Source organism: Lycorma delicatula, chromosome 4 (genome assembly GCF_047948215.1).
Source record: "Lycorma delicatula isolate Av1 chromosome 4, ASM4794821v1, whole genome shotgun sequence".
Lineage (NCBI taxonomy): Eukaryota > Metazoa > Arthropoda > Insecta > Hemiptera > Fulgoridae > Lycorma > Lycorma delicatula.
In genome coordinates this window covers 8140226-8163532 of record NC_134458.1, presented here as the reverse complement: position 1 = coordinate 8163532, position 23307 = coordinate 8140226, and the positions used below count along the sequence as shown (strand labels likewise).

General features: G+C 30.2%; 1 protein-coding gene across 4 annotated transcripts in view; it reads left to right on the top strand.

The window, feature by feature from the left end:
- The window catches only part of RhoGAPp190 (Rho GTPase-activating protein 190), a 307804-nt gene that overhangs the window by 172653 nt on the left and 111844 nt on the right, over positions 1–23307 (top strand). For all 4 annotated transcript variants that reach the window (XM_075362254.1, XM_075362256.1, XM_075362255.1 and 1 more), the window contains exons 16-19: positions 1408–1659; positions 10144–10322; positions 14492–14672; positions 15784–15962. In XM_075362254.1, the coding sequence (XP_075218369.1) occupies positions 1408–1659; positions 10144–10322; positions 14492–14672; positions 15784–15962 (791 nt within the window). The remainder of the gene's footprint in view (positions 1–1407; positions 1660–10143; positions 10323–14491; positions 14673–15783; positions 15963–23307) is intronic.

The following is a 23307-nucleotide window of genomic DNA, read 5'->3' as shown; positions in this document are numbered from 1 at the left end:
TCTTCTACATTTTCTACCTTATCTTTTTTTCTCAGACCTCTTGCGATGTCCTCCTCAAAAATCTTCTTTACCTCCTCGTCCTCAAGCTTCTCTAAATTCCACCAATTCATGTGACACCTTTTCTTCAGGTTTTTAAACCCCAATCTACATTTCATTATCACCAAATTATGGTCGCTATCAATGTCTGCTCCAGGGTAAGTTTTGCAGTCAACGAGTTTATTTCTAAATTTTTGCTTAACCATGATATAATCTATCTCATACCTTGCAGTATCGCCTGGCTTTTTCCAAGTGTATATTCTTCTATTATGATTTTTAAATTGGGTGTTGGCAATTACTAAATTATTGCAAAACTCTATAAGTCTGTCCCCTCTTTCATTCCTTTTGCCCAGCCCGTATTCACCCACTATATTTCCTTCCTTGTCTTTTCCAATGCTTGCATTCCAATCTCCAACTATTATTAAATTTTCATCTCCTTTTACGTGTTTAATTGCTCCATCAATCTCTTCATATACACACTCTACCTCATCATCATCATGGGCACTTGTAGGCATATAGACGTTAACAATCGTTGTCGGTTTAGGTTTTGATTTTATCCTTATTACAATGATCCTATCGCTATGTGTTTTGAAATACTCTACTCTCTTCCTTATCTTTTTGTTCATTATGAAACCAGCTCCTGCCTGCCCATTATTTGAAGCTGAGTTAATTATTCTAAAATCACCTGACCAAAAGTCGCCTTCCTCTTCCCACTGAACCTCACTAATTCCTACTACATCTACATTTGTCCTATCTATTTCCCTTTTTAAATTTTCTAGCCTACCAACCTTTTTTAAACTTCTAACATTCCACGCTCTGACTCGTAGAATGTTATTTTTTAATTTTCTGGTGACCCCTTCCTTAGTAGTCCCCACCCGGAGATCCGAACGGGGGACTAGTTTACCTCCGGAATATTTTACCAAGGAAGGCGCCTGCATCATTGCTATATGAAAATGCAGAGAGCTACATTTTCTTAGAAAAAAAGCAGCTGTAGTTTTCCATTGCTTTCAGCTGTGCAGTACTCAGAGGACTAAGTGATGTTGATATGGCTGTTTAAGTCATCCTGACTCACGCCCCTAACAACTACTGAAAGAGATGCTGCCCTCTTTCAGGAATCATTCCTTAGTCTGGCTCTCAACAGATACCTCTCCGATATGATTGCACCTTCGGTCCAGCTACTCTGTATCACTGAGCACTCAAGCCCCCTCACCAACGGCAAGGTCTCATGATTCGTAGAGGAGGACTTCTGTATGAAACAAAAAATTATATTGTTAGAAATGAGATTCTGCATTTTAAAAATTTGTTTCTTAGAAATGTAGATGCAGTTAGCTGTTAACTGTAATGAGGTATGATTTTGCTAATTTTTTCCAGAATTATAATGTGCATGTTCTGTGGAGATCCATACTCAGTTGAAAATGTCCTAGGACCACTTTTAAACCATCAGTGCTGTTTTCTTAGTGGAGATAGGAGTATTATTCTGGAAACGTTCCTTGGTACTTCAAAAAGAAAAGTTGAAGTCATTATTTCATCATTTCATGGTGCAAACGCTTTTCGTGAAGAACTAGTCCATGGTTTTATTCTTGTTTATTCAACTAAACGAAAAGCATCATTAGCTACACTCAAGTAAGTGATGATTTTTGTTAGCAGATTCTTTAATGGTTTTTTTCACCGATTTGAATTAATATCTTGATGTTAATTATTAATTTTTTTTTGTATTATTGAGATTAAAACACTCAGCTTGGCTCAACTCACTCATATGTCAGAACACCCTGTTCTTTACTTCATTATAGTACATCAGTGTCACACATTGTAGCAGATGAAATAACATTTTTTGTACCAATAACTTTTCTTTTGTTACTAATTTAAAATGTTGTAACAATAAATCAACAATTATAATAAGTAATGTTAATAAATGGGGAAAAAATCATTCTAAAATTATATTTTCTCCATGCAATTTCAATATTAAAATTAAGTACACTATGGAAATTTGCAAAACTAAAAAAAATGGTAAAAATCATAAAATGTTTGTCATTTAAGATGTAAAGTAAGTAATTGGTAAATTTAGTTGTAAAGATGAAATAAACAAACAAATCATTATTTAAAAAAAAAAAAAATTGATTTTACTAATATAGTAATAATAGTCTTTAAAAAAAAAAAATAATAAATAAAAGAAATTACGTATCTCCATTTACCTGATTGAAATATGACAAACAAAGATGTGTATTAAAAAAGTACAACACGTAGCTACTCTTTTATTCTGAACCTTAAAATGGAAATTCTTCATACAATTTTTACTAAAATTCTTAATTTTTTTCAGAATTATTAAAATTTATAATTAAAAATATGTTTGAGCCTTCATATTTTTGTTCTTGGGAATAGGATGTGCATTATGATTGTATGTCAGCACCTAGATTTTTAATTATTATAATCCTAAATTTTAAAACTGCTAGACAAAAAAAAATTTCTATATAATATTTATGAATTAACAATCATGTTGCCAGAAATAAACTTATTACAGCTTTGCATTCAGTTACAAACTGAATGAAAGCTTCACTGTTGGGTTCAATCACTATCATATAATAACTAAATTGGTACTCAGAAGTAATACAGAAGCATTGTTTAGATTATGATTTTCTGTAGAATTAAAGAACACAAGTAAGAATGAAATAAATAAATAAACCTTGCTACACTAAAAAGCAGCAGTTGAATGCTGAATAATTGTTGTCTTCACCTAAGACAGAAGCTCACCTAGCTTCAACAGGGAGACAAAAAGTAAAATTGTATTGTGAGGAAACAACTTTTAAAATATATATATTAATATTATATTTATTATAAACTGCCAAAACACAGTAAATAGATAAGTTAAACTTTAAACCACATTAATTCCAATAATCTATATTCGTGGGATCCCGCATCTTCAGTTGGTATTGAATTAACTACATTAAAATATATTCTTTTAATAATTTGTCAATTGTTGAAATTATTTTTTCTGTCCAGTACTGGAATGATGTAATATTTAAAACGTAGTATTTTCCTTTGTTCTTTTGTCTTTATTGCCAACCATTAGATTATATTTTTATTTTGTTTTTAATTAAATCATGATTTTCGAACGTGATTTGGTGGTTCGTCATTTTATATTTTTGTTTATATTTATAAATATAATATTTTTGGAGTATATACATTTTTTTAGCATTATTACAAACTTTCAAAATCTCTAAATTATTTTTGCAGTCAGTAATACTATGTATGCATTGTAACAAATGGTCAGCTACTTTAGATATACCTCTTTTCTTGTTTTTGTATGCTGTGTAGTATTCTGTAAATTATTTTTTTACTTTCCCGTCTAGATAGTGATATAGCTCTAGAAGGTAACGTATTGTAATCAGTTCAATTTGGGCATATGTGGTTTTCACTGAATCTTGACATTTTGACACCTAAGGAACCCAAAAAAAACCAGGTGGAAATTTTTTTGATGTCTGCACATACGTGTTTGTGTTCAGTTTTGCCCTCTAAATCACCTTATATCTCCGGAACTACTGCACTGATTTTGACCAAACTCAGTCAGATTACTTCTAAATATTGATGCCATGAAATTTTCAACTTAAAAGGTCAAGGGGGTAAGGCTGTAAGAGATTCTCAACTGTGATCTAGATAACTGTTGAGAATCTCTTATGGACAAGACGTTTATATTTAATGTGTGACTTTTTTACTTTTAATACTTGACAATCAACTGTTATGAATATACAAATTTTAATCCTTTTATTTTATTTCATTTTAATTTCTATTCTACTATTTAAATCCACAAATGTAAAGTTTATAAATTAATCGAATATTCCTGATGATGAACGAATAAAATCCGAAAGCACTTGAATAGTTTAACATTCATTATTGTTGGTAAGTTGAATCTTTATTGTTTTTATAGATTCACTTGTTCTGTCATAACTGAATCAAATTTTGCAAATAATTCAATAAGTCCTAAAACTTTCCATAATTGTGTGCGAAATGTTTATAAGAAGATCCATGAAACACCATGTTATTTTTTGTTGTATATAAAATTATATTCAGTAATCTATATACTACATTATCTGCTTCTTGCCATTAGTGATTGTTCTAAATGATCGATCCTTGTTTTACTTTTTAATATTTTTTCTGCTTCAGATCAATGAACATATACAATCTCTTATAATTTTCACTGTTTTCATGCACAACTGTAGTAGCACTTAAGTGCTTTCAATCACAGTAACCTTTATTACTCTACAATGAATCAAGATATTTTAAAAAATAGAGCGGCAAAAGCAAAATACTTTATCTGAAAATTTTTGAATAAACTAACCATTAGTACAAGATTAATTCATTATTTGGCAACTTACTAGTATAGTGAGTATCAAAAAAATGTCAAACCTTGTCATCGCATGAATACTGTTTATCTAAAGTCTTAACTGGCCCTTGCATAATGAAGAAATCAACTTCATTTCTTTTTTTTTTTTTTGGCCAGTTAGCTAGGTCTGTTGAATCAATATTTAATATGTGTTGAAGAGCTGGATCATCTGTTAGATCGATTAAAGAATCTTCTAATTTTTTGATAATAACAATTTCAGATTTTTCTTGTTTTGCGCTAGGTTTCTGTTTTCCTTGTTTTGCGCTAGGTTTCTGTTTTCCTTAGATGTACTTAAAGAGCTTAACAGTATTTCCAAGTTGTTAGCGGTTTGAAAATCGTTAGCTTTTGAAGAAGTAATTCGTTCCAGATTTTTCAAAACATTGGAAGAATTTTGCGGTTTTAATGTCATGTTTTCAGAATTAATTTCAGAATCTCTTACGTTTTCTAAGCTATTAGAAAATACAGATTTATTTTGCAAATTAGACACTTTCTAAGCTTTCAGTATTTTGAGAATCAGTGATGCTCTATTGAGTGGAGGATGGATCATCTATATTTATTTTTTTATTATCAATTTTTATGTATTTTTCAAGACTCGTCAACTTTGTTGTTCTTGAAAAGCTTGATCTTGTTGAGCTTTCCTTTTTCTATTTTCTGCTCATGATAGTTTATTTTTAAGTTCTTTGACTATGTTTAATAATAACGCAAAGGTAAAAATAATAAAACCGAAGTTTTATTTCTTTATTAAAATAATAACTTGTCCATGAAGTAAGCCTTTTTTCATGCTTGTTAAGAGCATGGAAAGTTAGGTGTTTTGAACATTTAGGTTGCATCAGAGCAAAAAGACTTTTCATCATGCTGAATAAAAATATATTAAAATTGGTAAAAAGGGTCATTTGTGCACTCATTAAGAAAAACACAGTGTGTAGCAGCAGTCAAAAAGCTTTTTATAGATTTGGATTATTATTATTAGCATTTGATATACATTTCTTGTTTTATCATTATATCCTTGCTAAAAAAAAAAAACTGTGTTTCGCTATTTGTTGCATAATTAACTATTCTACAGATTTTGAAAAAAAAACTACATTAAAATAAGATTTTATGCAAAAAGAAAGGAAACATCTATTTACTACTAAAACTTAATGAACGTTAACACAGGAATATGTATGTGGTATCATCTGAAATATATAGTATGTAAAATTTTAGTAAGTGCACTTCAAATTTAAGTAGGATTTTTGAATCGCACTTGAAAAAAGGAAATCAGTGTATGATTGATTCTTCTAATTGGTTATCAGTAATTTTTGCAACAATCATAAATATTAAATTGCATTGTCTCGAAAAGGTTATCTTAACTTAAAATAAACTTTTCAAAATTAACATTTTTAACTAATTGGAAAAATTGCTTACAAAATTAATGAAATTATTTTAGATTTTATTCTAAAGGAAAGAGTTTTAAAAGCCGTGACAGTAAATAATTTTCAGTTATAAACGTAATCAAAAAAATAAATTGTAACATTTATGAATACATATAAATATAACCTTATTAACACAATATTTACTAACTTTGCAATTACTCATCTCAGACTTAATGCCATAATTTATTCGATATTTAATAAACATGTAGTATAGTTGTTAAGAACAATACCATTAAAACAAGAATCAATAGTACTTTTAAGTTGCAAAAGCATTGCACTCATCCAGGTCTGCTAAGAAACTGACAAATGGGTCATCAATCCATTTGAAGTGACCCAAGGGTGGTTGCTTAACCAATTCAAAAAAAATTGAAACTTGCCCACTTGTTTCCTGTATATCTCAGGACCATAAAACTATTTTTTTTTTTTAATTTTTTATTTAAGCAGTTTACCTGTGGTGACCTTTTTGTTATGGTACGCACGTCTATTTTTGTAATTATAATAGTTGACTGAAAAAATTATTGACCCTAGAAGGATGAAACAAAAAGCAATTTAATCATATTTTCTCAAGGTAAAATATTGATGCAGTGGTTTATTTGCTTACCTCTCTTCTTTGTTTGAGAAAATTACCAATAAAGTTGAACATAAGAAATGGTAAAATTTCACTTTTGGTAATTTTTTTCAAGAGGCAGGGATGACATACACAGTTTGAATTATTTTTTTATATATAGGTATATGTTAGTAGTTTTACCATAAATACTATTAATGGTGATGTACTTACCCCTAAAGTTTTATGAATTTTTGAAAACTAATTTTTAATTAAAAATTCAAATTTTGGCTTCAAATAACTCTGATGGGGCTGGCGATCAAAATCTCAAATATGCACTACTTACAGTGTTTTTTTTTTTTTAGATGTTTATGGCAAATAAAAACGTTCTTGTGTATTTTACTAATAAAAAAGTTATAACCTCTCAAAAATCATAAAAACCCTGTTAAAAGCGATACTATTTAGACTTGCTAAATAAGTGCTTCAAGGGGTTTCTTGTCTTCTTGGCACTATAATACTTTAATATTTTTATACTTATTACTAATGTTGAAATAGACTTGTTTGAACCATTCAACTGCAGTGTTCATGTTATAACAGGTGCTTGAAGTCATTTCCAGTCGTCAGGAAAATTCATGTTGCAACACGCTCATTTACGATGCTTACTGCATCATTTAGCTTTGCAGTTACAGATTGATCAGTCTGACATTAGTCAGTGACCTGTTCACATCTTTACAGAGTGTTTTCAAATTTCATCTTGTATTTGGAATATTTTATTAAATAAAAAATAAGTTTTACTTAATAATATTATATTTGCAAATATTAAAATCAGTTAAATTTTTATATTATTTTCAAGTAATTTCACTTAAAACAGGGGAAGAACAGTGTTCCATAGGAATTTATGCGAATGAAGAGAGTCATAAAACAGTGTATGGTACAGTGCCAAAAGAACTCATTAAAATTTGTGAATTTAATGATGAAAACTAACAACTTAAAAAATAGGTTGTTGTAAATTCAGATGTCACTAGTGTTTGTAAATATCATGAAAAAAAGTTTTTGTCATAATTCAGTCACCTGTATGGAGAGTTCTCCTTTGAGAACTCATAAAAAACAGTTCAGAAAAATTTAAGACAAATAACAGTAGAGCAAGCGCTTAAAGAACACATTTTCCAAATTAAAATTTAGTTCCTAGCAAGTCTCTTTATGTTAACTGATTCAAAAGTATTTTCTCTTTGCAGAAAAAGAACTATATGAATGTAAAGACCAAGAGCAATATATTGCCCCACGTCACAATATTGAACAATTGGATGCAGCTTATAGCATTTTGGCTGTATCACCTCCATCAAAATTTTAAAAATTAAGCATGGATCAAAGGCATTCAGCATTAAAATTTAAAATAAATAATGTATCTGAAAAATTAATAAAGAATCTTGAATTGTGTTTCTGAAAATGAAAATCCAGCAAATCTTCTTCGCATGAATATGATATTATTTTAAAACTAAAAGAAAAATCTGTTCTTGCTTCTAAAGAAGATAAGATTAAAATTATCAGTTTACTTCCCCAATCTTGAACCAGATCTAAAATAATATTAGTTCAATGCGTTTGGTTAGACTTACTAGAGAATTAGTTAATAAGCAAGGCATTCTACCGGAGTTAGGTAAAAGACATAAAACAGGAATTAGTAATGACACAATTAAAAAAGTTGTGTTACTTTATGAAGATGACAATAATAGCAGGCTGTGACCTGGTAAAAAGGATTATGTTAGCACGCTTGTTGATGGTGACAAAGTGCATAAGCAAAAGCGCCGTGTTCTGATAAATTTTAATGAATTGTATGTCTCTTTTAAAAGTGAAAACCCTGAGGAAAAAATTAGAAGATCAAGGTTCTGCCGTCCAAAATGGTGTATCTTGGCTGGTACATCCGGGACTCATATTTTTTGTCTGCCTCCACCACCAGAACATTACACTCATGATTGATGGTCCCAAACTTAATGTTGATTATAAGGACTTAGCAGACATTTTTGTTTGTGACAAGGATAACTACAGCTGTATGATGAATGTGTGCATCACATGTCCAGATAAGCAGGCAGTGTTTGACATGCTCAACTTTTCCGAGTATGATGTGTTGCCAGATACAGTAATGTAAAAACAGTGGGTAACAGCTGATAGGGCAGAGATGATTACTGTTCATCAGACCAAAGATACGTTTTTCAAATCATTAGTGGAAAAATGGGAAAGGCTGAAAACTCACCATTCCATTTCAAAATCTCAGGCTCAGTCTTTCAAGAAGAAAAAATTAGAATTAGGTGAAGAAGAATGTAAAGCTTCCATTGGGTCAATAGCCAAGCCACAGTTCACCCTTTTGTATTCTGTTTCAAGGAAAATGAGGAATTACAACATAAAAGTGTCTGTATTTTAAGTGATCACCTGAAGTACAATACAGCAACATTTTATTGTTTTCCAAAACTTTTAACAGACCATATTAAGGAAGTACATCAGAACATTTTAAAAAACTCATCTATTTTACTGATTGTACTATTTATGGTAAAACTACTAACATATACCTACATATAAAAAAATAATTCAAAATGTGTATGTCATCCCTGCCCCTTGAAAAAAATTACAAAAAGTGAAATTGCACCGTTTTTCATGTTCAACTTTATTGATAATTTTCTCATAGAAAGAGAGATAGGTAAATAAACCACTGGGCCAATCTTTTACCTTGAGAAAATATGATTAAATTGCTTTTTGTTTCATCCTTCCAGGACCAAAAGGTTTTTAATTATGATTTTATAATAAACCCTTACTATCACAAAAATAGGTGTGGGCACCATAACAAAAATGGCCACCACAGGTAAACTGCTTAAATAAAAAAGAAAAAAAGAAAAGATTTTAAGGTCCTGAAACATATAGGAAGCAAGTGGGTTTTCCATTTTTTTGAATTGGTCAAACAACCAGCTTATGGTTTTTTGGGCACTTCAAGTGGATTGACCCAAATGCAATAAATATATGTAGTGGTTGTCGTGCTTGCACTTGTATACAAGTCTGAACATGGAATTCCAGCAGCACGGAAAAACTATAAATAGTAAATTGCCCTTCTATGGTTTAAGAAACCAGTAGTTTGTGGGTTTGGTGTGCCATCTGTAGTGAAAAGAGTTTAGGTATGTGGGTTCAGGTACTCGTTTGCTATATAAAGAACCCAGGCATAAATTTAGTAGCTCGTGTACGATGAGTAAAAATTAAAAAACGTCTCCCCATGACATTGTGCCCCTGGGTGACCACCCCTGTTGCCCTACCTTAAAGCTGCCATTGTGGTTGGACATTTTGTACAATAGAAATCTAATTTCTGGTAGACTTATATTTTAAAACTAAAAATCATTTTAGAACATTTAAAAAATATGTGATCATAAATAAACCATCACCATACATTTGTATAATGACCCACAAAATGGAATTGTAATAAATTAGTATAATGACTACAAAAATACTTAGGTTACATTTGTTAAAAAAATAGTAATGTTTGTTAATACTTGTAAAAACGTAAAAAGAAATTGTTTTAGTTGAAAAATAAAAGAAATTGGTTGGAGATTTGGGTAAAAAAAGGTCTTCAGTCACACTATAGAGTATTTTTTTAACCAAAAAGAATACAGTTCTATTATGAAATTTTTAATGACTTAAGGATTAAGGCTACGTGAGTACAAAATTACTAAGTATACATGTTTCTGGCACCAATCAAAAGGGTTCATCTTTATATTTAAACATTTATTTTCTTATAGTGCATTTTCAATGAACATACCAAACCTACCAATTCAAATAATGGCTGTGACAGATATGGGTGGAGCAAATGCATTCTTTAGCAATGATCTCAGTCACCAATTAATTACAGAAGGAAATGCCACTGCTGATCGACTGCAAGCTCATTTTATGACTTCCACATCTTCCTTTCAACAAAAAAGTATGTAGAATTTAAAAAAAATTATTTTAAGTAAAAAGCAAATACTTTTAATACAGTATGTTTTATTATTAGATAAGATGAAAGTTATATATGAACCAGGTAAATATTGCATGTTAATTCTACCAGGCCATATATTAGATTAACTTATGTTTTATAAAAGTTTTTAAGTAAGTATTATATAAATAAGCAGAACATGAAAGCTTATTGTGCATGTAAACATTATTAACTTTTCTACATTTTAAAATTATAATGTTTTAAATTATAAAATTTTATTTCAAATGTATTTCTTTGCTAAGAATGAGAATTTATTAAAAAAATAACTATTTATTTATTTATAAAAAAATATGATAGCAAAGAAGGATTTAAAATTAATATATATTCTAATCAAGAATTGAGAGTACTAACTTGGGTATATTAATTTGTGTGCTGAGCTCAAAATAGAAAGGTTCTCCGGTTTGATGGCTAATATAATGTAATTACACCATTGAATTTTTATCATGTAATTTGTTTCTCTTTTTATTATTCACACACAAGCTTCACAGCTTCTGCAAAATCATCTAGAAGAAAAATCATGTGAAGTGCTTGTTTTAGAAAAATTCAAATTAACAATAATTATAAAACTTAAAAAAAAATTGCTGAAATTGTTTTTTCACTTTTTAATCTTGCAGATTGCAAATAAATGCTTCACTATGCTTATGTGTTAATGAATAATCTTTTTTTCATTATTATATTTCATTTACGAATACAAGCAGATCTTGAATGGTTATTGAAATAAATTATAAAAAAATGAAAATGCTAAAAAAAATATCATTGACAGAGATGTTACTTACAATTTTAATTTTGATTGGAATTTCAGTTGCTAAAAAATCATTAGTATGTACAAGGAATAAGTTTTAAAAAAATAAAAAATAAGTGGAAAAATTGGAGCTGGAGGTTTTATTGCTTTTAAGTTTTTGAAAGTTAGTTTGCTACTTTAAGTTGGTACTAAACAACAGTAGTTCTGTATTTTCTATTTTTATTCTGTAAACAGTGTTAGAATTACCTATTTGTTTTTTATTATTCATTTATTGTTGTTATTTGTTTTGATTTGTTTATTTTATGTATAATTTTCTTCATTATCTACTTACAATGCTGGTTAACAGATAAAATGGTCATCTACTGGGCGGGTGTGATATCCTTTTACACAGTATAAATCCATCTTAATCAGGCTCTACTGCTGCCAATTTTTACCGCTGATATTGCTCACTGCTGCTGGAAAAGTTAGGGAGGATAATCCGTATTGGGAATCCTTCAGAGTGTTCATTTGTGATGGATTGACCTTAGTTGTACTCGAGTGTGAAATAGTAGCAGATATGAGTACATTCACAATGGAAGAGCATTTGTTAGCTTGTGTGTGGGTCCACAAATATTCATACGCTGGTAAAACATTGGAGAACATTATGAATGACTTTTCTTTGTGCATTTTGGGAAATCGTCACTATCATGGCAAACATTACTGACTTGAGAGAAGATGGCTTTTGCAACGGGAAGTGTTCTTGATGCGCTGTGCAGTCTGAAACAGAGTACTCGAGCTGAGATGGGTGCTGCTGTGGAGGCATTCCACAGACAATGTGTTTCCAAGATCGACAATGCGGGACCATATGCTGAAGGACTTGAAAGTTAAATGTTTGTGTCCAGCCACAGTTAATGAGTTGAGCGACAATGATTTTGAACAATGTGTTTTTGCATGTCAGTTGTTTCTTGAACGCTTTCTGAGAACAACAATTAAAAGAACATCATATTATCAGTTGAGTGTGCAATTTATCGAATCTCTCATAACGAAAATGTTTTTTTGGATGAAAGACAATCCTCACTTTTTTGAGGAAATTAAGCCTCATATGCCTTATGTTATGATTTGGGCTGGAATAACAGCTGAACATCTCCATGGTCCTTATTTTTTCAATGGCACAGTTAATTAACACAGATCTGAGAATGATTGACAAGTAATTGCTTCCAGAATTAATAGCAGAAAGGATTGCCGACATCATTACGTTTCAGCAAGAGGGTGCTCCAGTGCATTTTGCTTTAAATGTCCGCAGACGCCTGAATGAGATTTTTCAGAATCGCTGGATTGGACATGGGTCAGAAGAGTTACTGAACCCATTGCCTTGGCCAGCAAGTAGCCCCGACCTCACTACGACCTGAAAATGCACTCTGGGGTTTGTAAAAGAAGAGATTCAAAAACGCAGATATGTCAACAATGAGCAGCTCCAAGATGCTGTTTGGTCAACATTTTAAATGATCATCCCTGATATGCTGTTGTGGATGAACAAGCAGACATGGAGCCATAAACAGCTGTTCTTTGAACATGGTGGAATCCTTACATATATTTTAGCAGGGGAGCAGAATATGTGCGAACGTGGTTCAGGGGAAATTTTTACCAGTCATGAAAAACAGAAATCATGACGTAAATATCAGCTGGTGTTGTATTCACATCATTTTTACAACTATTAACTAGAATAGTTGATCTTTTAACAATTTTTAAAAGACATTCATCCTATTTAGTATTAGGTATAATGAGAACAAAGGTAGCAATGTCATTCCTGTTGAGTGTTGACCCATAGACTCAAATCGTGACAGGCAAGAGATGCATTATTGATAAGACACATTGTGGTCACCAGTGTGTGTGAGTGCGTCTCATCTCCTCTCTACTCCATTATTCGTTCAGTTGCTTTTGGGTAGGCAATAGTGCTTCTTTATTTTTATTAGTTGGCCAGCTGCAAACGTATTGTTTTCTTTTAATAGTGAATTACTTAAGTGACCTTTAATAGTGTTAAATGATACGCACAATATACAGTATAGTGAGCATAAACCCACCAGGGTGGTCTAGTGGTGAACAGGTCTTCACAAAAAACCTGATTTCAAAGTCGATAATTCCTACATTCAAATCCTAGTAAAGGCAGTTACTGTTATACGGATTTGAATACTAGATAGTGGATACCGGTGTTCTTTGGTGGTTGGGTTTCAATTAACCACACATCTCAGAAATGGTCATCCTGAGACTGTGCAAGACTACACTTCACTTACACTCATACATGTCATCCTCCTAGTAATACTTGATGGTGATTCCCAGATGCTAACCAGAAAAAAAGTACAGTGATTATAAAATGTTGTACTTTTACATCAATTAACTTTGTCAACATTTAAAAATAAGCAAGATGTAAACTGTGCATTTTGTGACTGGCACAGCAGACGTAATAAACTTAGAAATCATTTTGTAAATAAACACCCAAATGAAACACCAATGACTAAAAATCAAGCTAGTATTTCTGTATTTAAAAAAATAAAAACTCATGATGGCGATGAAGTAAGTAGCAGTGAACCTTTTAACAAACAAATAAAACTTGATGAATCACAATCACTTAGTACAGAATTGAACTTATCTTGCAGGCAAAACAATGCCGATGTTGGCGATAACCAAGTTTTGGGGAAATTTCTGACTGAAAAAATTGTGTTTTGAGGGAAATTTCAGGGGTCTAAATATTTTCTGCTCCCCTGCATTTTAGATTCATAGACTGCAAGCTGCACCTATCCTAATAATTACATGATTAACATAAAGGGACTTTCCACTCGCTCTATATTTGCTTTGTTTTTATATTTAGTTATTATTTTATTTTTTACATAAGATTTCTTAATATTTTAAACGTAATTAGTAAAAAGCCAACTAAATAACATTTTCTTTGCTGTGGGAAACTACATTACCCACTAACAAAAAGTGGAGACAAAACTGTTTTCCCAGTGTGACTAAGTAAATTATTACTGATCAACAGTGAACATTATTTATTTGTATAGTGACAAATTTTTCAGGTATAAAAAGTAAAGCTATAAAAACCATTATACAAGTTATTTATAATTGTAAGCAGTTTAGTGAGGAGAATAACCAGGTTTGGAAGGGTAGCCTAGGTGTGGAAGGGTGACCTTCAACCATCGACTGGTTTTAAAATACTATAAATGTGTTTAATTAAGTATTCATTCTAAATTTTAGAATGCAGTTTTATCTGATAAGATTTGATTAATGTTATATTATCTAAAACATTTTCATGTTGTTATTAAATTGGGTGAATTATTAATTGGATGTATTAAGTTGGATGAATGGCAAGTTTTCTCATGTTTTTGTTCTCTTTTTGTAGCTGCTTTTTATACACCATTCTTTAAAGAAGTTTGGGAAAAGAAACCTGAAATAGAACAAGCATTTCTTATGGAAGATCCACCAGGAGGTTCAAATATTCAAGATGGTATAGGGGGCATGATACATCCAATGCCTCCTCCCCGACACCAGAGTTACCACATAAAGATGGAGTCGAACGATGGGTAATTCTTATTTATATTTTAATTCACAAAACTTGAATACTCATAAATTAATAGCATTTTCTTAGAGTTAATTAAATTCATAGCATTTACATTTAATTTATTTATTTGTATTATTTTCACCCTGCATTCATTCTCGAGAACAGGATAAGTTTTTTATAATAATAATTTGACTTAAAAGTGTTTCTTTTTTAATCAGATAAGTTGCTGACAACGCTATTTTATTTTTATTATAACTTTTTATAAATTCTTTATAGAATTATCTACAGGCATGTTCTAGAAAATATTATAATTATGTATTTCATTAACATGGAGAAAAATTTGAATCGAGTAGAATATTCTATTTAATATATTTCAAATTTTTAAATATTTTTTCTCGTAAAGTGAGTACGCTGCAGTATCTGTTTGCATGTTTATTTGTTTTGACCCCTCACATTTCCTAAGCTCCTAACATTCATCAAATATAAGCAAAAACTTAAAAGAAACTTAAAAGCTGTTTATTTATTATTTTTATTATTATTACTACTGTGCTACTTTTTCCAAACTATTTAAGATTTTGACCAAGTAAAACCATTTACGTATTTGACCTGTCTTAGCATATTTCAATTCCATATCTACACCAGAACTGTGAATAAAATATTAAAAACACTTGTCTTTTATATGCGTATATATTTGTACCATAATTTTGAATGTTCTGGGGTTTACTTTTGTTTTCTGTGGCACATATATAGAACAGAAAAATCTCGTTTTTAAAAATTCTAACTTTGCTTATAGAAAGTGTAGATTTTTGTGCTAATGTAGTTGTTTTCAACTAGTTTTTAACTGATAAAGACTCAAAATCCATTGTAGATGTTGAATTTATAAAAGCGATTTAGTTGGTAATTAACTTGGGTACTTCTGCTTATTTTCCTTTGTTTTCAATAATAAATGATCATTTTCCTTATTCTCAGGACACTTCTGATTTATTGATACTTTTCTACCATGGTCCATTTCATAAATTCTTTATTATAAATTGTGCACCCATTTTTAATTTTAGATTATCTCTATGTACACACAGTCATTTCTTTAAAACATTGGGTATTTGTTATAATAATTCATTTAAACTGTTCAACAGGAGCTGTTGTGAAGAAGGTGGTGGTGAGCCATTTTCACCAACGTATTCACAGGAACATATCATCACTGGTAGTGCAAGTGATGATAGTGATACTTTTTCACCTCTTGATATTTATAGTCAGGATGCTGAGGATCCTAAGTTATCAGATTCCAAAATCACACAGAATAAATTAAATCAAGGTGAGCATACATTTTATTACTTTTTTAAGTGCAGTATTATTGATTAAAACATTTATTATTTGCATACCTGAGAGTGTAAATTTCTGAAATCTTTTTTTCAGTTTGAATGTAACTTTACTAACAGTAATGTTTTATGTACTTAAATCCCCCTTTTTTGTGGTGGTGTATATCTGAAGTCGGTTATTTTTTATTTTACTTCTGATTAGTCATACAATTTTAGACAAATATATGCTAGAAATTAAGTATAATTTATGTTATTTTGTATACATAAACCTCTAAAATTTGATTAATTGTTTGTTATTTGATTATAACATTATTTTTTAATTGATCTTAGGATCTGAGAATTTGTGTGCGTGAATGTACAACTTCAAAGCGTGTTGGTATTACAGTCCAAAACAGATGGTTAAAGCTTCATTAATTATGTTAATTGCACTTTGTATAATTACAGATTATACAGGAGATTCACAGTGTTATAATCATGAATTAGTATTATTTGTCAGGTGTAGGTCAGCTGCTTGTAATATTTTGTTCTTGAGTTGTTTTTATAAACTTAACCATGTTTTTGGAAATCCCAAACTATATAATATTTAATCTTATCAGTTTTAGCTTGTGTTAATTTTAAAATAAATTTCCAATCAAGAAAGGTAGTGAAGAATAATTTTTTATAATCCTTAAACTTTTAATCTCTAGCTATTTCTAGAGTGAACTGTATCTGCAGCCTGAGTTTTTTTTTTATTTTCCCCTAATGGTACTTTATTTTTTTAAAACATGTTATTTGCACTAACATCAACTGATTTCTACTGTTTTTTTTTTAATGTAGTTAGGCCTTGCATTATTAAATAATTGTACAAATGGTCACAAATAATCCAAGGAGATGGAATCCCTAATTATAAATAAATGTTACAGTGATAAGTAAAATATTTTTATACAGATATCCTTACTGTGTTCCTTTTTCCAAACTATTTAAAATTTTGACCAAGTAAAACTATTTACGTATTAGACCTGTCTTAGTATATTTGAATTCCATATCTGCGCCAGTTTTTCTTTCTTTCTTTATGTTGTGAGCATAAAATAAAATTTTAAATAGGGCTACTAAAACATACTAACTAAAAAATGTAGCCAAAATAACACCCCCCTCCACAGGGTAAAATACTACTTCTAATAACAAAACAGCATTTAGATAAAATTCAAGTATAATTTCCAATAAAAATAAAACCTACTTACCTTATTCTAAAGATATAGTATTATATTTATACATTAAACTGTACACTGTTTACAAATCTGTTTACAACTAGTTTCTAAAAATGTAGGAGAGTGTGAATCCCAAAAACACGGAGGCCTACATCACACTCTTTACACATGAATCACGTGTCCTTTCTTTTCTGTGCTGTATTTTTAGTATGTTTGCACACATGACACTAGCGTAGACTCCTGGAATCTTTAGCTGCTGTTTGAGGGATGGGTTCAGGAAAATTCCATCGCGTAAAGCGAAGAGGATTCCCCTATGAAGATGGGCAACATTCTCTTGGACTACTTTTAGGTTCAGTGAATCTTTCAAATGATTGTTGGAGTGCTGCCAGCCTGAAGTCCAGCATTTGAGGATTTTTGCCTGACTTTACCTAGTAGAGATGATGGCAGTGTTAAAATATATATAAAGCATTAATTATTTTTCTAAAGTCAAGTATTTTAAGAATCATTTCTCTGTACTAATATACAAATGTTATTAGAAATATATGCCAAAAGAATTATTTTAAATAGTGGCAAATATTATACCCAAGAAAATACCATACCTATGGGTTTTCCTTTGTCAGCCATCATGTCTGAGATTTATTTGCAGGAGTTTGAAAACAAAATTGTTTATGGCATTACTCATATTCATGATATTTTACTGTGGACTAGGTATGTTGATGTTTTTGTGGTTTATAATCCCGTTATATTTAATGAACATCTAATAATTTTGAACATGTTAAACTCTTACCATAATGAATTGAAATTCACTTTTGAAATTGATAAAAACAGGAGAAATTACTTAGATGTTACTATAAAAATAATCATTTGATAACTTCAGTATATAAGAAACCCACAACCAACAAAACTACCATATATAGATATTCAAATCATCCGTGGTCACACAAAATTAATACATATTCAAGCATGGTTATTAGACCAGTTAATTACACAAAGTATAATGAAAATAAAAATAAATAAACAAATATATATTATAAAACAAATTGCTAAATATATTGGTTATAATGAATATTTAGTATATAATATATACAAAAAAGCAAATGTCAAAAATTAACAATAATATATATTTAATACCAATAAATAACACTCAAAAATTGACAATATATATTTAAAATATCTATATGCTGATAACATTGTTGAAAATATAACAAAGGTTTATGATAAAAATATATTTAAGTCTGCATACCAGACAAATAACCATTTAATAAAACACTAAAAAATAATAAACATACTGATTTATATTTTTTTTATACAATTTGAGTAGAATTTATAAAATAAAATGCAATGAATGTGACCATATTTATATTCGAAAAACCAGTAGATCTTTTAAAATTAGATTCTATGAACATAAAAATGGAAAACTGTGTTTCTCTAATGTTTCTGATCATTTTATTAATAATAGACATTCAGTATCTCATATTCAAACAAATTTAGAAATACTGGAAATTAAAAAATATAATATTGCTTCAAATAATAATAGGGGTTTTGACATTTTAGAAAAATTCTATATATATATATATATAAATAAATGTAAAACTAATTGAATTTAATTTGATCAACCTTCAGAATATGAGGATTACACATTTATAAAAGCTGCTGTAGATAGCAACACTTCTTCAGACATTGTTAATTTATAATATTTCATCTCTGTACAGTTATAAAACATTGGCTAGCTAGACCACATGCATTTTTTTTTTAATTTAAAGTACTTATTTATTTTTAATTTAATTTTAATAATTGACATCATATTTCTATATATGGAATTTTTAATTTTAATTTTTTTTAAATTAAATTTTCTAATCTTAAATATAATATAAAAATAATTTTTGCATTTAATATTTATGGCGGCATTACAGTATCAAGGAGATGCATAAATAATTTCATGTATCATTTTGTACACTTTCTTGCACACTCTAGTGAACTAACCTGCATGTCTGATTTGTCAACTGGACCCATTTTTATTACTGTACTCCATAGTTGCTATGTGATTTTTTTTTTGGTAAATTGTCTGAACGTCTATTTTATCTGAATCTTTTATTTTGTTTTCATCGGTGGAAGAAAGCATATGAATAGGTCTTTTATCATCAAATTTTACTGCTAGTAAAGTGTCTGTGTTTGTCAACTCATGTTCACCTTTTAACATTTCTTTTGAAATGTCTAGGGAATCCTCTTCTATCGGATCTAACTGTACCATAAGCATCAGCTCTTATTGTCATGTAAAAACTGAAAAAGTTTACGGCTTTTGTACCAGTTATCACAAAATAAATTATGGCCCTTATTCAAATATGGGGCCAACAAACTTGAGATTACAGACCCAGAAATACCAAGTTCTGTGACATTTACGATATTTCTGTTTCTGCTCTAGTGTATATGATAAAGTCTAGCATGTACCCAGTTTCCACAGCGCAAACCATAAATATTTTAACCAAAATGATGTCTTTTTGAGGGGATAAACTGTTTGAAAATTAATTTCCCCTTCCATAACATCAAGGTTTCATCAATATGTGAATCCCTGAAAGGGGAGAACAAAAATTTAAAGTTTTGTTGCAAGTGGTGTACAGTGAATCTTATTTTTATACAATCTCTCATTTGGGGAGCAGTACATGAATCACTGAAATGTAGTGTTCTCAAAGGCATGAAAAATCGATCTCTATTCGTAACTTTACCAAGAAAAGTGAGTTTTCAGTTTTTTTTTTTTTCTAAGTGTGGCAGCAGAGAGTAAAGGCCTAAGAAAGTAAACATTTTATTTATCATATTTTTCCCTTTTTCTCTCTTCTCCACCTCCTCCTCCAAAGTAATAACATCTATAAGATTTATTAGTCTCATCGATTATTAAGTCCATCAGAGTCTTATCAAAAATTATAAAAAAATAACTAGTTCCGGAACATCTGAAATTTAAAGGTTAGGATTTATACCAAAATCACAGTTACTAAAATTGTGTAATCTGGGCTGAAAGTTTATCATTTTGCCAGATATATTCATCATTATCCTTTTATTTTTTTCAGCGTTTTGTAGGCTTCCTTACAGTTTTGCTAGGTCCAGGTTGTAGTGAAGCACTGGGTCCCACCTGCACTGCTACTTCATTTTCATCAGTATCAGAACTGTGATTGTCACTTGCGCCTTATCTTATACTATCACTACCACTAATTTTCTTTGAATTTTCAATGTGTGATTCAGGATTAGTGAGATGCAGAATTATTTCATCATCATAAATAAACGATTTAGCCGTTACAACACAAAGCACTAACTACAAGTAGAATAACATAAATGTAACCAAAATACTTCTTTGGATAACAAAGTGAGTACAATTCAAGAAACTAACAAAAAACACTGCATTTTGAATGTGTTATAGTTTGTAAATAGAAAAAAGTACTTTAAATTCATAACAGCGTGTTTTTAGTTATAACAAAACAGACTTTCATATACCAGTGCAGTAAATAAGATCGCAGCATTACCGGTACATGTGTCACCATGCAGACATTTGTGTGCCATTGTACCAGAACGTTCATAGGGATTAAAAGGTTAAAAGCCAGTCTGCTTAGGAGTTGAGCATATCACATTATCCCTCTTAAAACAGAGAGTTGATTATTTTTTTACTCTAATCGAGAAGCAATCATTTTTCCTCAGAATATGGTAATGATAAATTTATTTTTAAGTTTATAGATTCTATAGGACAAATTATTATTATTGATTTATCAACAGTTTTGTTGGTATCAGTCGCTTTGAATGAGGAACTTATCTTAAGAGTACACTTGCAGATCGTACTGCCTCTCCAGATTATTGTATTTCTTACATTAATTTGATACTTTATTAATCTCAAAAAAGCTAAAAAGTAAATAAAAATTTCTTGCCTCATATCTGTCTTATTTGTTTTCCATTTATTGTTGAATTGCTAGCAGTATACACTACTTCATCAGCTACATTACATTTTTTTTTCTAAGGGAGTTAAGAAGTAAAAAAACAAACATGATCTTTCAGTTAAGCACTATTAAAAACATTTTAAAACTTACTAGACTTGATTAAAAGAACACATTTGACTTGTCTACTTTCTAACGTCAGCATCTTAATTTCTTCTAAAACATATATATTGGTGCCAATATATTATTGTACACTACAAGAACGCTTTAGCAATAAATAAAAAAATTGAAAATAATAAGATAGCTGAAAAAGTAAGAGATTAATTTTTAACTCATTAGCAGCGTTCCTCAACCTTTCAGTATTTGCGACCCAATTTTCAATCATAATTTTCATTGTCATCCCCCTCTCAAACAATAACAATGTATACAGTTATAATATATTTAGAGTATTTTGATGCTAAAGCTACACCACAACATTAATTACAAACCTTACAAATTATCAAGAATAAGTAAGTTTATTGATATTTGGCAACACTGAGCCACTGAATTGACAAAACCAGAATCAATGCCTTTCTCTATCTCTCACATCCACCATGTCGGACATTCTTGCAGCGTCACGAGAAGTTCTTATTTGTCTTGAAAATTCTGGAACGTCTATGCAAACGTATATAAATGCTGCACCTCATTCAATTCCAGCTAGTCTAAGTTGAGTCAATCCATCTATTGTGAATGTGTATGTTGTAATTTTTGTATTAATTGCATTTCGCAGTATTAAATATTCATGGCAGTAGATTTATACAGAGAAGCTTGGATAAATTTTTAAGTGGGCGTAAGCAAGCATTAGATGATGGTGAAGTGTCAACAAGTACACAGATGAGCGTGGTTCTGAAATTAAAATCAAGAAAATATTTTCAAGAATACTTAAATTTTGGGTTTACCAGTACTGAAGTAAATGAAGAAGAGGCCCCTGTGTGTCATTTGCTCAAAAATTTTGGCAGCAGAGAGCATGAAACCTAATAAGCTTAAAAAACATTTGGAAATGCTTCATATTGAGTTTGTTAACAAACCCTGAGAATTCTTCAAATAAAAATTAAAATCGTATGAAAAGCAAACATCATTTTTTAAAAAAAACTTTGTGAATGAAAAGGATTTACTTGCCCCGTATAAAGTTTCACATAAACTAGCCAGATGTAAAAAGCCTCACACCATTGGTGAATAGCTTATTTTGCCAGCTGCAATTGAGATAATTTTGCCAAACAATTGCAATCCGTACCTAGTATCAAATGATACTGTTGCCTGTCGAATTAGTGATATTGCTGAAGATGTACTGCATCAGCTTTTCAGGAAGTTGCATGAAAAATTGTTTTCAATTCAGTTTGATGAGGCAACAAATAGCAATAAATATTCTCATTTCATTGCCTATGTTCGATTTTGTGAAGGTATGTCAGCAGTAAAAGAACAACTACTTTTCTGCAAACCATTAAAACTCAAAACAACACCATTCTCATTATTTGCTATCTTAAATGATTTTATAAATAAGCCAAATACAGAGTGGAAAAATTACATCAGAATATTCACGGATGGTGCTCATTCAATGTCCAGAAGATTCCAAAGTATACAAGCACTTTTGAAACAAAAATCTCCACAGTGTATCTGGACACATTGCACGATCCACAGAGAAGCTCTGGCTTTCAAAGAATGTGTCATGGTCTGAATATTATGCTTACGACGGTTGTAACCATAGTAAATTGTATAAAAATGAGCCCTAAAATCAAGAATCTTATCTGCACTTTGTAAAGACATGGGTGCAGTACATTTAGCGTTACTATTTTATTACGAGGCAAGATGGTTATCATGTGGAAAATGTTTACATAGTGTTTATGAACTAAGTGATAAAATCACCATTTTTCTAGAAGAGGAAAACCGACCAGAAACCGAGAAGTTTCGTGATGGTTTATTTGTAATGGAATTGACCCAATTGGTCGACATATTTGAAAAATTAAATAATTAATCAATTAAAAAGTAATTTTCATCAGATGAAGTCAGCAGGAGAGTCAATTTTAATCACGAAGAAAGTAACACATTGTTAACAATTTATTACTAGGTTTCCTCAATAAAAATTGTAATATTATGCTTCGAATATGTACAGTTCCTAGAAATTATGGTTCTGAAGTTAAGGAATTTAATGAAGTTATACTAGAAATAAACATAAATTATAGACCAATGATACATCTTGAATT